This window comes from Bubalus kerabau, chromosome 1, assembly GCF_029407905.1.
Source record: "Bubalus kerabau isolate K-KA32 ecotype Philippines breed swamp buffalo chromosome 1, PCC_UOA_SB_1v2, whole genome shotgun sequence".
Lineage (NCBI taxonomy): Eukaryota > Metazoa > Chordata > Mammalia > Artiodactyla > Bovidae > Bubalus > Bubalus kerabau.
In genome coordinates, this window is record NC_073624.1 from 250,761,878 (window position 1) to 250,776,699 (window position 14,822).

Here is a 14,822-nt window from a genome sequence, read left to right on the forward strand (position 1 = left end):
TATTTTCCATGGTCTACTTTTATACACTGAGATGTTATGCAAAAGTCACGCGGGGTCAGCAGTCCTGACTTTTATCAAAGTCAGGTGCTTCATACAAATGTATACAGAGGTCTTAGGGGTGTTACATCATCTTCTGGCCAGGGGGCCTGCTGACAATTTACGACCCTCTCCTTGTGACAACGGTCAGTCAACCAGGACACTTATTTCTCCAGGGGTGATTATTCTTAAAACAGATGCCACCCAAATAAAGTTACATTCCTATAGGGTGAGGGTGTAGTGGGTTTTAGTTAAGGAAAGAATTTACTTAGCCTAAGGTCTAACGTGATTTATATCAAAGGTTAATACTTATTTCTTCTATATATTCATTAATGTGTGTAAGGGCAGGGGATATGGAGACTTAGCAACAAATATTGGCTCAACAAATGAAAAACCCTTCACCAATACAATTTCTAATCAGCCCACTATACTTATACTAATGGTTTTCTAACTTCTATAAAGAACCTGTTTTTAGAAGGTTTAAAGCATCTTGTGCCTCTGACGGTTGGGAGGCTGTGAGCAATCACATGTGGCCGGACAAGCCTGTCAGGCAGGCTAGAGAACCTTCAGAGGAGTTTGTAGGTTAAAACACTCTTGTCACGCCCAGGAGTTTTTATTAACTGGAGCTCTAGGTTAACTCCTTCTCCAAAAGAGGTGGTGGGGGACAGCCCCCCGTAAAGTCAGAGGTGTAGGTGAGAGCCCAAAGTAGTAAAGTAGGCAGGCTCTGGTTATGGGGGTAGATGCTCGAGGATTTCCAGGGGAACTCCTGAGGCTCGATCCCGCCTTTGCGTAGGTCGAGCCTCCTTCCTCATGACCTTTGCCATGGGCGGAGTGCCTCACGCCGGCCCCCAACAGCCCTGATGGTGGGAAAGATTGAGGGCAGGAGGAAAAGGGGATGACAGAGGATGAGATGGTTGGAATGCATCACCAACTCAATGGACATGCATTTGAACAAACTCTGGGAGATAGTGGAGGACAGAGGAGCCTGGTCTGCTGCAGTCCATGGGGTTGCAAAGAGTTGGACATGACCAAATGACTGAACAACAATTCCTGTTAGAGTAATCATTCTAGACAGATGCTCAGAACTTTGTGTATGGCTGCTCTTGGGAGAGCCCTGTGAAGGTAGAATCTGGGCTGAATCCAGGCCTTCAGGCAAAATGCCACTACCCCTGTTTGACCAGTGAGGCCATTAGGTCTCAGGGAGATTCAATCAGTGCGGCCCAGGGAATTTTCTCTAGTGATGGAAAGGTTCTATGTCCGTGGCATCCAGAACAGTAGGCTCTGGCCATGTGTGTTAGTGGCTACAGTGTAACAGGCCACTCAAGAGTCCAGCAGTGAGGAGACCCAGCTCTGATGTCCTGTCCTTCCACTGCCCTGCAGGGCCCCGTTCCTCTGAAGCAGGAACCTGGGTGGGTGGTCCCCGCCAGGGCTCCAGTGAGCCTGCTGAAGAAGGAAATACCCAGACTGGGTTTATTGAAGCAAAAGCAAAATCTTTATGGAACATTGGTATTAGGGTTATAAATCGCACAGAGAAGATGACGGCTTTTTCTCGCTAAGGAAGGACAACGAGCACCCTTATGTTTGGGCTTTGGACCTGCGACCCCAGGCCAGCGGGACAGTGGAAACATGCCCTGTTGACTAATTGAGGCAGAAAAGTAGGTGCCGCTATGACGGCCTGTACTTAGTGTGTTCAAAGACCTCAGGGATCAGGGCGTCCTAAAATGAGAGCTTATCAGTTCAACCCTTCTTTTTCTTATTTTGACAGGCGACAGAGAGCCCTTTTAAAACTGGATTTTATGGGCAGATACTGTGTTTACTGGGGCTTCCGATACGCCTGCCAATACAGGAGATGCAGGAGACATGGGTTCCATCCCTGGGCTGAGATGATACCTGGAGAAAGAAATGGCAACCCACACCAATATTCTTGCCTGGAAAGTTCCATGGCAGAGGGGCCTGGTTGGCTATAGTCCATGGGGCAGCAGAGAGTCAGACACAAGTGAGCATGCACGCACTGTATTTATTAGGTTATTATTTATTTATTGTTGTTTAGTTGCTGAGTCATGTCCAACTCTTTTGTGATTCATGGACTGAAGCCCACCAGGCTCCTCTGTCCATGGGATTCTCCAGGCAAGAATACTGTAGTGGGTTGCCATTTCCTTCTCCAGGGGATCTTCCCGACCCAGGGATCAAACCCAGATCTCTTGCATTGCATGTGGATTCTTTACTGCTGAACCGCTGGGGGAACCCCAGGAGGCCCCTTTAAATTTTTAAAATTTTTGGCCTTGCTTAGGGAAACATAAAATCCAGTGTCAACTTAAAGCACTAAGTTTAGATTTCTTCTGTGCTCCAAATCTGAAATGGAGGTTGGCCAGGACAAGCACGTGGCAGACTTTTGTTGTGGGTGGAAGAATGAGATGGATAAGAGAGAACCTGCTGCTGACCAGGCAGCTCCTGCTGCCTGGACTGACGGCTCTCAGCCTGCATCCAGCCCTGTCCTGTCCTCGGGTCCACCCCACTCCTTGTCTACACTGCTCCTACCAGTCTGCCTGGGAGACTCTCCCCGTCTATACGGGCCACCCAGACTCTGCTCCTGAGTCATGGATTTTCTTTCCACTCCTGAGACAGCCTTCAGAGTAGGGAATCCTGATCTTGGAGCTTTCTCAGGAGAGAGTCCCTCCCCGCACCACGGTACTTTCTGCCGCACTTGGGTGCTTCCTGACCTCATTCTCCTAAAGATGATCAGGACCTTACAAATGTCCCTCCCCCACATCCTCACCATAGCTGAATGAGAGTTCCCAGCGTCCACTTCCTGGGGAGATGTGTCCCTGACACTAACCTGGGAGGAGGAGCTCTGGGATTCCAGGGGAATGATCTCTGTGCCAGCCTGAGGTTTGAGATGGTCTTAGTTACAGAGTGGGACACTCGGTCTTTCATGGGCAACTTGAAAACCTAACCTCCCCACCCCTGCCGCCCTCAGAAGGCAGTCCACTCTCTGAGGATGCATTCTGAGTGACAGCCTCCCAGAGTGTTCAAAAGGTTCTTTAACAATTCTGTATTAATGTCAGGTGCTGTTCTAAGCGGTTTTCAAACACTCAGTCATTCACTCCTCACTCCAGCCTTTTGCGGGAGGGAAGGTATAGTCTCTGCTTTCACAGATGGTGAAATTGAAGTCTGGGGACGAAATATTAATAATTTGCCTGAGATGTCGCAGGTAGCCAGTGGCAGAACCAGGTTTCACACCCGGGCTGCTGGCTGCCCAGCTCAGGTTCTCAACCGCCCATCTCACGGCCCCTGCATCTCGCCAGCTGACACTCAGGGCGCAGAGCACTCCAGACGGATAGGAAAAAGCCACTTCTGACCCAGACAGTGAGCGTGTCATATGTCAGCACTGACAACGCTTCCGTTCTCTATTTCTTAGCCTTCTCTGAGACTTTGGCCCTAGACTCTGTGTCACTTAGACAAAGGATTTGTGCTTGCTAGAGGTTGGGCAGAGTCCTGCCCGCTTCCAGCAGTCACTCCTGTGCCTCCTGCATTCAGACAGTGATTAGCCGGCTCCCATACCAGTCTCCCCCAGGCACTGCCAGGGCGGGAGTTGGGGGTGCTATCCAAGGTCACAGGCCAGAAAAACCCCAGCTGTTTTCAAGGCTTCAGGACCCCAGACATCCCACCAGTATCCCAGGTGGGTTAGGATGTGGCCTCATCGCTCAGGTAGTACAGGGAGGCTCCTAGGCCTTCCCCTGCCTGTGGGTTCTGATGGGGATGCCGGGAACAGGAAGAGAGAATTCAGTCACATTGTGAGATGCTGGAAGCTATGAAATATTTAAAAATATTTATTTATTTTGGCCGCACTAAGTCTTAGTTGCGGCAGTAAGGCTCAGTAATTGCAGGCTTGGCAAGCCCGCACATGCGCTAAGGCATGTGGGATCTTAATGTTCCAGTGAGGGATAGAACCCACGTCCCCTGCGTTGAACGGTGGATTCTGAAACACTGGACCACAAGGGAAGTCTCTGAAATATTTATTTTCAATGGTAAATTAGTGTGTATTACCTCAGCCTGGTAAATGCTTTTATAAAAACCACCAAATAGAAAGATAATCCATGGGCATAGTTTTTATGTTAGTCTCATCCTTATTAATTGGTCCCGATTTGCTTCTAGCTGTCCACACTACCACCATTGGCCTCTAAATGTCTAAGCTAAGAAATCTCAAACATACACCAGGTGCAAACCCGGTTTATTCACAGCCCAGACTTGGCCATTTGTTGCTGTTGCTTAGCTGCTCAATCCTGTCTGACTCTTTGCGACCCCATGGACTGTAGCCCGTCGGGCTCCTCTGTCCATGGAAGTTTTCAGGAAAGAATACTGGAATGGATTGCCATTTCCTTCTCCAGGGGATCTTCCTGACCCAGGGATCGAACCCGTGCCTCCTGCATTGGCAGGCAGATTCTCTACCGCTGAGCCACCAAGGAAGCCCAAGACTTCCCATAAAGGCAGCCAAATAGAGAATGCTGAATCTAATTTAATTAGGATAGCAACATCCTTTTCACTCCTTCTGATTTCCTGAACATGTAGGCTGGTACTTATATTCATCAGTGGGTGTTTGATCCTGCTGAATTTTGTTGTTGTGGTTATTGACATTGTCCTCTCCTCCCCTCAGAATAGACTGCCTTGGGCATTACATTTCACTTTAGTTTCTGGGTCAAAAAAGACTCACATGAGGAACAAAATCCAGAAACCTGAATTCTAGTCTGGATTCCAGTGTGTGTTTGCTGTAAATTTGTAAACTTGACCAAATGATCTGTATGGGGTTCTTCTACAGAAAAGAATGATTTGTCAGACTGCTCTAGGAAATATATAAGAAACTACTAGCTGATAAATATGGGTTCTCTCTTTTTTTCTTTTAAGCTTGAGGATAGATCTTAACTCTTTCTGTGGTCCAGGCAAACAAGATTCTTATTCCTTGAACTGCTTACCAGAGCTTTTTCTTATCTTTTTTGCATCCATATTGTTATCCTTTAAACTCTCCTTAAGCTTTCCATGCTTGTCTTTTAAAAAATGCTTGGCAAGACATTTTCATCAGGATTTATTTAAGTCGGTGTGAAATAGAATTAAGAGTTAAAGAAGATGTCTTAAATGGAACTTATTTTCAGTTTCCATTACTTGCCGAGACAGAACTGTAGTTTTCCCTGTAGAACTAGTGGGATTCTTTAACCTTTTGAGGATGGATTGCACTGACAGAGAAAATTCAGAGAAGCACACAAGGGATTGTATGTCCTTTGATAGGTTCGTATCTCTGCTATAAGAGTTTTCTGATTAAAGGTGCTGTGGGGATCCTCATTTTCCCCAGCTTGCATTCCGCATGCTCGTAATCATTCTTGGGTCTTGGAAGTGTTTCTGGAGACCATGGCGTGCCATCAGGTCCTCAGGACCACTGACCCTGCGTTACTCTCAGTCACCTTAGGACTTGCAGGAGCCCGCTTAACACTGGTGCATCAGATGGTTCATTCGGGTCCAAGATCTTGTCTCACCTGCTGACTTTTGCTTTTGTGTTTCTTTCCTCCCAACTCTGCTCCCCAGAGTCACCCACCTATATCGTCTCATCTGCTCGGGTAACGTTTCTCTCTGGATGGACACTGAAGGTTCTAATTCTACCAGATTCCTATGACTCTGTCTTCTCTGTGGGGAAAACCTACCAGCTTTCTTTATCAGTCTTTTCCCCTCTCATGAATCTGGGAAGAGAGGACAAAGCATAGCCTAGAGAATACATTCTAGCATTTTGGTAAGGTTTTTATTCAAGTTAAATTTTCCTGGCATGTGGCCTTCTTTAATTAAGAAAGTTACAAAATCAGGATTAAAACCAGGTTCTTCCACACTTTTCTTTCTCCCTCTGATCCTTGCCATTATCTTGAAATAGACAATTCCGTATCAGGTAACACCTATCTAGAAACCAATGGAAAACACAGCATGTGGAAAAATTCTCTTTTTTTCCTGAGAAATGCTTTTAAACTGGCTGATTCTCTCTTGAAGCTTAGAGATGTAAGCTCAGGAGCTATCGAATTTCAAGGTTGTAGGGCAGTATTTAAAATTCTTCTAAGCACAGTTGTTCAGGTCTAGAGGCTGCATTTTAGCAAGTCATTCACATGCAGAGTCATTTGTTAGAAAATGATGGAATAAATGATTTTCTGCATAGTTTTTTCCTTTGCGCTGAGTTGGTGTCATTCATTGCCATTTGCCTCTCCCCAGTTATTTTTGTTCTAACATATCTTCCACATTTCGCATTGTGCCTTCTCCTCGTAGCCTCCCACTTCACATCTGCTAAACTAATTTCCCAAACTGCCAGTTTAAGAAGAATTAGGTAGCTTATTATCACTTGTCTCAAAGTTAAGAACACTCCCAAGAACGTTTATCCATTCATCCAACAAATATTTGAGGGCCCACCAGGCACATGCATGCTTACCAAATCTGGGGGTTAATGATATCTGGAATTTACTACCTTTTCCTGGTTCACAAACTCCTACATGATGGGCAGGCATACATTTCTTATATATTCTGTTCCTCTTTGAAGATTCTCAACCTTATGAGTAATTAATAACTAGTAAGTGTTGAACAGGTACTATAAAGAGTTTAGTGTTACTATGGTATTTTTGTAGGGTTCTCTTCCACACTTAATGCCTTTTCTTTAAAATTTCAACTAGGCTGTTCTCTTTGTAGTGTGAACAAAGAGGTATTTACAATATTCTTGCAGTTTGGTGATAAGAAATGCTGGAAAACTCTATACCTTTAACTTTTCCAGGGAGAAACCCCAATTCAGAGTCATAGTTGCCCAGAGGTGGTGAGAAGGCAGGCAGACGAGGGTGGTGGCGAGTAGACAAGACAACCCAGGTCCTATGCAGGGTCCCTTATCCAGCGCAGTCTCCCCTAGGACTGGGTGTCAATACTGAAGTTCTAAATAAAGATTCCCCTCAAAAGGGCTGAAATCCACAGAGGTTGACAGCTTATTATCTTCAGTTCACTAACATCCATGGCATTCACCGTAGACTCCAGGGTGATTTGAATAGATTTGGGAAGATCAGTCAGCATCTTTGGCTCAGTTTCCCATTTGACAAAATGGCCTGGATCTAACCTAAATCTACATCACAATTTCAAGTAAAAAAATTCATCTTCTGTAGTCAAAGACAATAGGAAACAATAGTTTTGCATTGAAAATTGTGAAGTCAAACTTTAGGCTCTTATTTTTGAGCCTAGCACACCCAAGGCCCCTTCTTTATGAGCCCTTCAATCCATTAAAATTATCTACGTGATTTTACTCCACTCTGCAGTATTTCCACTTGCTTTTTAAAAATTCTGGCCACTGTTAGGAATACACTGTATTGATTACAATGAGAAAATTACTCTCATAATTCTCTTTACCCCCAAACTGTGCTTATTGAATCAGACTTTCCCAGTGTCCTAGAGTTCCCTTGGCCATATGTGGTATATTATAATTATTACTCTATTCTCCTGCAAGAATGAATGTCATTTCCAAGATGCCTAAACTATCAACAGGGGTTAGTTTTAAAGTGCCAGAGAAACTGATTTTTCTGTTATATGATCTAGTCTTATTCATACAAACCTGAGTCTCAAGATCCCTGTCTCAAATCATTGTTACTGTAGATGGAACGTGGTTCAGGATCAGCATGGTAATGCTGTTGAGATGTGTCTTTCAGGCCAAGACAGCTTCACCGATAACTGCTTCTTTGAAGAGTATAGCAGTTAAAAAACTAAGGGTTTAGCCAGCATTACCTGTGTTTGAGTCCTGGGTCTGCCACTTGCCACCTGTGTGACTTGGGACTAGATACTTAGTACTTTGACTCCCTCATATGTGACATGGGAGTAATAATGATTGTAACTTGTTGCTGTTGAGGGTTGAAGTAGATAATAGAGCGATTAAAATATCATCTAGCCTGTGGCAAACTCTGAAGTCTTAGTTGTGATAATTACCTCAGGAGTTGTTCAGTAACCTAGAGAAAGTATTGACTCTCCCAGGAATTTTTAGTGTGTTTGAGTTGAGTCTGTAAGGTCTCGGTAAAATGTCCATAAGTCCTAATAGCTTACCAGGAGGGTTCTAGCGTCATCTGTTGCTAACTTTTTGTTCCTAAGCATGCGTTGTGTGTTACACTGCATGCTTTGACACCCTGCTTAAGCTGTCACCTCATGACAGGGGGCTCCCAGACCCACACTTCCAGACGCCGCCCCTCTCCTAAGACTCAGTGGGCACCTGCTTTTAGATGCCCCTTGTTAAGCCCCTCTCCCTGGATTTTATTGGTTAATATCTGCTCCGTGCGCCCACTTCTGTTGGCTGGCTGTCTTCCCTAAAGCCCTAGATGCTAAGATGCTCAGTGTCTGTGGAAAGAACAAGAGCTGTAGTCTCCTTTTTAGAGACTGAAGTGTTAAAAGTCTCACATTTTCTGGGCTCTCCGCCTTTGAAAGCAGACTGGTTTCTTTTTTCCAGCCTTCCGTCTCCTCAACCCTGCTTCGTGAATTGGAAAACGAAAACTAACCTAAGTAAGCTGTTGTTGTAATGACTGCAGGTCCTCTTGGGTGCCGTGATGTTTGCTGATCTTCCCTGAAAGCTCCCAGGCTCAGGCCTGGCTCGCTGACACCCGCCGGCGGGTCTGGGAAAGGCGCTGCGGACTCCCGGGGAGCCAGGCGACCCAGGAGCGCCACCTTGTGGGCGTCATTATTGCTGCCTTTGAGAAGGAGCCAGTGTCCCTCCAACACCCAGTATTCATTCTGGTTTCCCATCTCAGGACCTGGAAATGTAGCCAAAAATGAGATTCTAGATAAATTACAAAATGGTTGTTAGGCAAACTTACTGTCCATTACCTACCTCCTGTTTAAATAATCTACCTCCTGTTTACTGCATGTGCCTTTTAGATGTTTCAGATTTCTTTTTTTTTTTTTTTTTTAATATTTATTTGGCTGTGTCGGGCCTTAGTTGCACGTGCTGGATCTTCACTTGCAGTATGTGGAATCTAGTTCCCTGACCAGGGATTGAACCCAGGCCCCCTGCATTGGGAGTGCAAAGTCTTAGCCACTGGACCACCAGGGAAGTCCCCAGATTTCTTTTGAGTAGTAGGTACTGTTTTTAACAGGGATTTTTGAATGGCCAATTCTGCATTTTACATGCTCTGGTAAAAAAAAGAAAAATTTACGTTCTAGGTTGTACATCAGAAGATTCCGATTTTTTTTCACTAAGGTTTTGAGGAGCTGCTTTTTGCCTGATTTTTTTAAGTGGCCAAGTCTTGCTACTCAGAGTGTGAGCAGCAAAACCCAGGAGGTCATTAGAAAAGTAGAATCTGAGTCCCCATTCCAGACCTTCTGCACCAGAATCTGTGGTGATTCGTGGGCACCGGACAGTTTGAGAAGCGCAGGTGGAAATAAGATGGAAGATCTGTGTTGTCCCCACGCGGCCATGTCCTTAAGGGCCTCATTTCACTCTATGTGATCACATCCATCAGCCTCAGTGGCCCGGGTATGAACCGGGTTTATGGTTCCTGCCTTGCCTGCCCCTGGGTCGGCTGAGGAAGGGCTGAAATCATATGCAGGAGGTCACTTTGAACATGATAAAAGCCCGTGCAAGTGTAAAGGAAAATTCTGAGTGAAAATTCTTATGTTTTGTATTTAGCCATCATTAGCTAACCTGCTTTATATTAGCTACATGAGCAAAGTGAGTATTCACCTGTAACCGTTCATCACACATCAGATAGTATCTGGGCAGATTTCACCAAGTTTGCAAAGATCTTTCTTAGGCTAGTCTTCCCAGAGCTCAGAATAATCAAATTACATTCTCTTTTCCTTAACAAGACCTTTCACACAACTTGCCTTCCTGGGGTCTCAGAAGTGTTCCCGCTGTTGAGCCCAGAATGGGCACAGTAGGCACTGGAGAATGCTTGTTGATTAAGCCATTAATTAGCCCCCAGCGAGGTCCAAACACCGGCTTGATGTCCTTCACAGTAATCCATTTATGATAATCAGATTATTTGCATCATTGAGAGATTCAACATAGCTCCAGGACTCAGTCATCACAATAATAAGTATCAAACATTCATTAAGCAAAGATGCTGGATGGCTGAGAAATCCTTTGATAGTGCATGAAGACTGGGGTAGGTGAGATCATTAGCTGTTTACAAACGTCACTCCCATTATATTGGAAATGGTGGGAGGAGGAGGACAAAGGACAAAAACAGCAGCAGGATATTACTCTCTTTTCCTTGCATACATTTTAAAAATAAAATCAATAGTCAAGAAGTTGTTGGGCAAAAAGTAGGTGAAATTTTAGGAAAACGTATCATCTGAAAGTGTTGCTTGGACCCTAGTGGCTCCTGCTCCTGAAGAAGTGGTACTGATTGTCAAACAGTGAAGGGGAAATACTGAGAAAAATTAGTGACACTTTTTCACCAAACTGAGGTTTACAAATATTCAATTCAGGTTAAATTAGACTTTTGTATTGTCTATAATTTGTGAAATTATGGACTTTATGCCCCCAATTTACTAAATATGGGCTTCCCAGGTGGTGTTAATGGCAAAGAACCCGCCTGCCGATGCAGGATACATAAGAGACGCCAGTTCAATCCCGGGGCCAAGAAGATCCCTAGAGGAGGGCATGGCAACCCACTCCAGTATTCTTCCCATGGACAGAGAAGCCTGGCGGGCTACAGCCCACAGGGTTGCAAAGAGTCAGACACTACCGAAGGAACTTCGTATAGTAAAAGTATGCTTCTTTATTGGATCCATTGCAATGAGCAATATTTTCTCTAATCATTTAAAAGAAATCAGAATGTAGTGCTTCAAAATTACTTTCTCTAAAGTTAAAATGTTCTCATAATGAGTAACTTTGTGTAGTAGGGAAAGTAAACCATATGCTGCACGTGCAAAGACAGTCCGTCAGAGTCAGATCTGAAAGCAAGGTGTGGTGGCGTTCAGTTTATCTCTGAGTACCTGATAATCCCAGGATGCTGCCAGTATGCTGTCCATGTTTTACAAGAATACATACAATAAAAGAGTGTGAAAAAACTTGAGCTTAACTTTTTGAAATTTTCAAATCAAGAGAAAATGCCGGAATAAAATAAAAGGTGTGGCTACACATCTGGAGTCACTAATGGCTCACATTTTTACCACATGTGTATTCTCTCCCCATCCCTTTCTCACGTTTTTCTCTCACTCCTCCCCTCTCCCCCAGGGACCTGCTCTTAAATAGCCCCAGCAAAATGATCAAATTCAGGACAATGTAACATGGATAGGATGCTCTCAACTGGTACATAATTCTAAGCTGTTGCAGTAATGCCCTGTGTAGCATTTCCCCCTCGATCCTGGATCTAATCCAGGCTCACCTCTTGCATTATCTGTGGTGCCTTTGGTGTCCTTTAAACAGGAACAATTTCTTAGTTTCTTTGTCTTTGATGACATTAGCGTTTTTGGAATGTGCAGGCCAGTGCTTCCTCATAATGCAAGTGTGAGATTATGCATTTGGTGCATAAATGATGATTCTTCACAGAACATTACATTTGTGGGCCCATGATGTTGGTTTGCTCCATTCCTGTGACAGTAACTGATCACTGGGTTCAGGTGACATCTGTCAGATTCTCCCTTTGTATTTAATCATTTCTAATGGTGGTGTTGCAGGGGAGAGGGTACTCTGACACTATTAATTCTGTTTCCCTATAAATTGTGGCATCTATTCATGATCCTTACCTGGTAAGTTACTACTGCTTTGGTCAAAAATGGTGATTTTCTAACTCATATTCCTTTATGTTTATTGGAAGTCCACTGTAAAGAATACTTTTCTCTTCTGCCCTCTTCATGTATGTGTCTATTTGTGTTTGTGGGCATTAGTAGGGGCTTGCAAGTTGTTTTGACTCGGCTGGGTATTACTTACTACTCTCATTCATTTTGGTGTGCATGTGGTCCTACTCACCTTTGCCAGGTGGGTGCCCTTTCATGATCACTCCTATGTTTGTTTGACACGGCCTCATGGGTGTGTATCGTTTATCCTTTAGCATACCTGTATTGAAGTTAATTGCAGAATTTATACTTTGAAAAAGCTTTTTCTTTTTTAAAGCTATTGCTGTGCCCCATCTACTGACTCATGGACCAATGGGAAAACAGACAATTAAATCAGCCCTTAGAGTACAGTGAGTTATGACAGAGTGCATCACGGGAACACTGAGAACAAGCTCTCCGTGGCTTCGGGTCAACTCAGGAAGGCTCCTAGGATAAAGCACATCACCTCCTCACGCTGAAAGATGAACAGAAATAAACCTGGGGAGAAGGCAGTGCTCCAGGATAAGGGAAGCACACATCCTTTAAGGAATTCCTGTCTCTCAGGGCTCCCCTGGTGGCTCAGACAGTAAAGAATCTGCCTGCAATGCAGGAGACCCAAGTTCGATCCCTGGGTGGGAAAGATCCCCTGCAGAATGAAATGGCAAACCAGTCCAGTGTTCTTGCCTGGAGAATCCCATGGACAGAGGAGCCTGATGGGCTGCAGTCCATGGGGTCGCAAAGAGTTGGACAGGACTGAGCACAGTCAGCAGGGCCCCACCCCAAACCAATTAAGTCAGGATCCCAGGAGGGGGAAGCGTCTAGTTTCCATACATTTTAATTTCCATACGTAGCTTCTAGAGAATTTGTTACGAGGAATGGTGTCATGTGTCATGGAGCTAAACCCTTCAGAACTAAAATCTTAAAAATCCACTTCATTTTTTAGGACTTTGAACTCAACAATGAACTAAAGATGAACGTCTTAAATTTGCTAGAAGAAGTTTTACGAGACCCAGATCTTCTTCCCCAAGAACGGAAAGCCACAGCAAATATCCTAAGGTAAAAAGCACTTGCGGGTGCCTGTTAATTACCCTGGCTGATTTGTGCTGTGTTCACAGATGATGGGATCCTATCCGTCTGGAAGGACGTGTATTAGACTTCTGAAGTGCAGCTACAGTTCTGTCCTCACTGGTAAAGCTCCCTTGGAAAGACTTTGGTCTGGGCGACATACCTGTGTGCAGGACAGTCGCTCCTGTCTGTCGGGCAGACAGTAGTTTACCGTAGAACCAAAAGCCTGGAGGATAGTCTCCGGAGGGTCCGGCGGGTGTTGCAGAGGTGTTTTCCCCTCAGGTGTGTTCTGTTTATCACAAGCTCACGGTTATGGGGGGTGGTGGTTGGTAGCATTTCTATAGGAGTCTCATGTAGCTGGCTTGTGGCTATGCCATCATAGAGCCGCTATACATTTTCTTCAGCTTATTTCATTGGTCCCGAACCCATTTTACCATGAGTGTCTTCGTTTTTAATACTGTTTATTTTTTATTTGACTGCAGCGCGTCTTAGCTGCGGCACTCAGGGACACTCGCTGCAGCGCCCGCGCTCTCTAGTTGTGGAGCGCGGGCTCAGTAGTTACGTCGCCCAGGCTTAGTTACCCAGAGGCACGTGCGACCCTAGTTCCCCGACCAGGGATCTAACCTGCATCTCCTGTGTTGGAAGGTGGATTCTTAATCACTGGACCACAAGGGAGGTCCCTACCGTCGGCTTCTTAGGTGGAGATTTCCACATCCTGCAGGTTGTATGAATTCAGACCCTGCACTTGTGTGTGACAAAGTCTTCAACTTTGGGTTTTGCTCTGGAGGCTGCTTGTGTCCCATTACACCCGGCGGCCAGGCAGGTAACAAACTTTCTCGTGCCTCCTGAACTGATGAGTGAGCTTTTTCCAGTTCATTCTACATGAAGAGGGCAGCCATTAGTGTCTCTGTGCGGACACTTCAGTTACAGCTTCCACCTCACTTGTGGCTGTGTGTCTGTCCCTGCGTGGGGTAGGAAGCCTGGGCCTGCTCCTCCTTTATACCATTCTGACTTTTAGCTCCTTCTGCATCTGCAGTGGAAAGAACCCTTCCTTTCGTCTATACTTGGCTCTATTGTTTCTTCATTATCCTGAATGCTTGTGTGTAGAGGAGAATCCAGTTTAACTGAATCCATCGTGCTTTTGGAGACCTCTCCAGAAGAAAGAAGGCCGTGTGGAGATGGAGCAGAGCTTGGAGTAATGCAGCTGCAAGCCAGAGAGTGCCAACGATTGCTAGAAAACTTCCAAAAGCTGGGGAAAAGCAAGGAAGCTGCAGTCCCCAACCTTTTTGCTACCAGGGACTGGTTTTTTTGAAAGACGGTTTTTCCACAGACTGAGGGTGGGGTGGGGTGGGGATGGTTTCAGGATGATTCAAGGGCATTACATTTATTGTGCACTTTATTTCTATTATTATTACATCACCTGCACCTCAGGTCATCAAGCATTAGATTCTGGAGGTTGGGGACCCATGCAAGGAGGGATTCCTCTGCAGGTTTCAGAGGGAGCATGGCTCTGCCAACACCTTGTTTGGACTTCAAGCCTCTAGAACACTAAGACAATGAATTTGTTGTTTCCAGTCACTTTGTTTGTTGTACTTGTTTAGGGCAGCCCTAGGCGTGCTGCAGTCCATGGGGTCGCAAAGAGTCGGACACGACTGAGTGACTGAACTGAACTGAACTGAGGAAGCCGTTAAGGGTCTTCAGTTTTTCCATTCTATGAAAACATCTCAGTAAACTTTGAGACTCTGTTACTATGCTATCTTCAGATTTTAAAGTTCTAAATACAGCTTCAGATAAAGCCTGGTGTTGGTGGATGAGTGGTTACGTCTCTGAGTGACTGCTGTTCTTCTTCTCTTTGTATAAACTGTTGGCTATGCTCTTTGTATTTAAAGCATGGATGATTGAAAACTAGGTTCTGGAAATGT

General features: G+C 45.0%; 1 protein-coding gene and 1 non-coding gene across 10 annotated transcripts in view; one reads left to right on the forward strand and one right to left on the reverse strand.

Moving 5' to 3' along the window:
• The window catches only part of RASGRF2 (Ras protein specific guanine nucleotide releasing factor 2), a 260,807-nt gene that overhangs the window by 216,301 nt on the left and 29,684 nt on the right, over positions 1-14,822 (forward strand). For all 9 annotated transcript variants that reach the window (XR_008707844.1, XM_055562907.1, XM_055562886.1 and 6 more), the window contains exon 19: positions 12,779-12,891. Coding sequence is in view for 8 of the 9 variants with exons in the window: in XM_055562907.1 (XP_055418882.1) it covers positions 12,779-12,891 (113 nt within the window). In the remaining variant the exon portion in view is untranslated. The remainder of the gene's footprint in view (positions 1-12,778; positions 12,892-14,822) is intronic.
• TRNAG-CCC (transfer RNA glycine (anticodon CCC)) lies at positions 9,052-9,124 on the reverse strand. The gene has a single exon. It is a non-coding gene; the product is annotated as a tRNA-Gly (tRNA).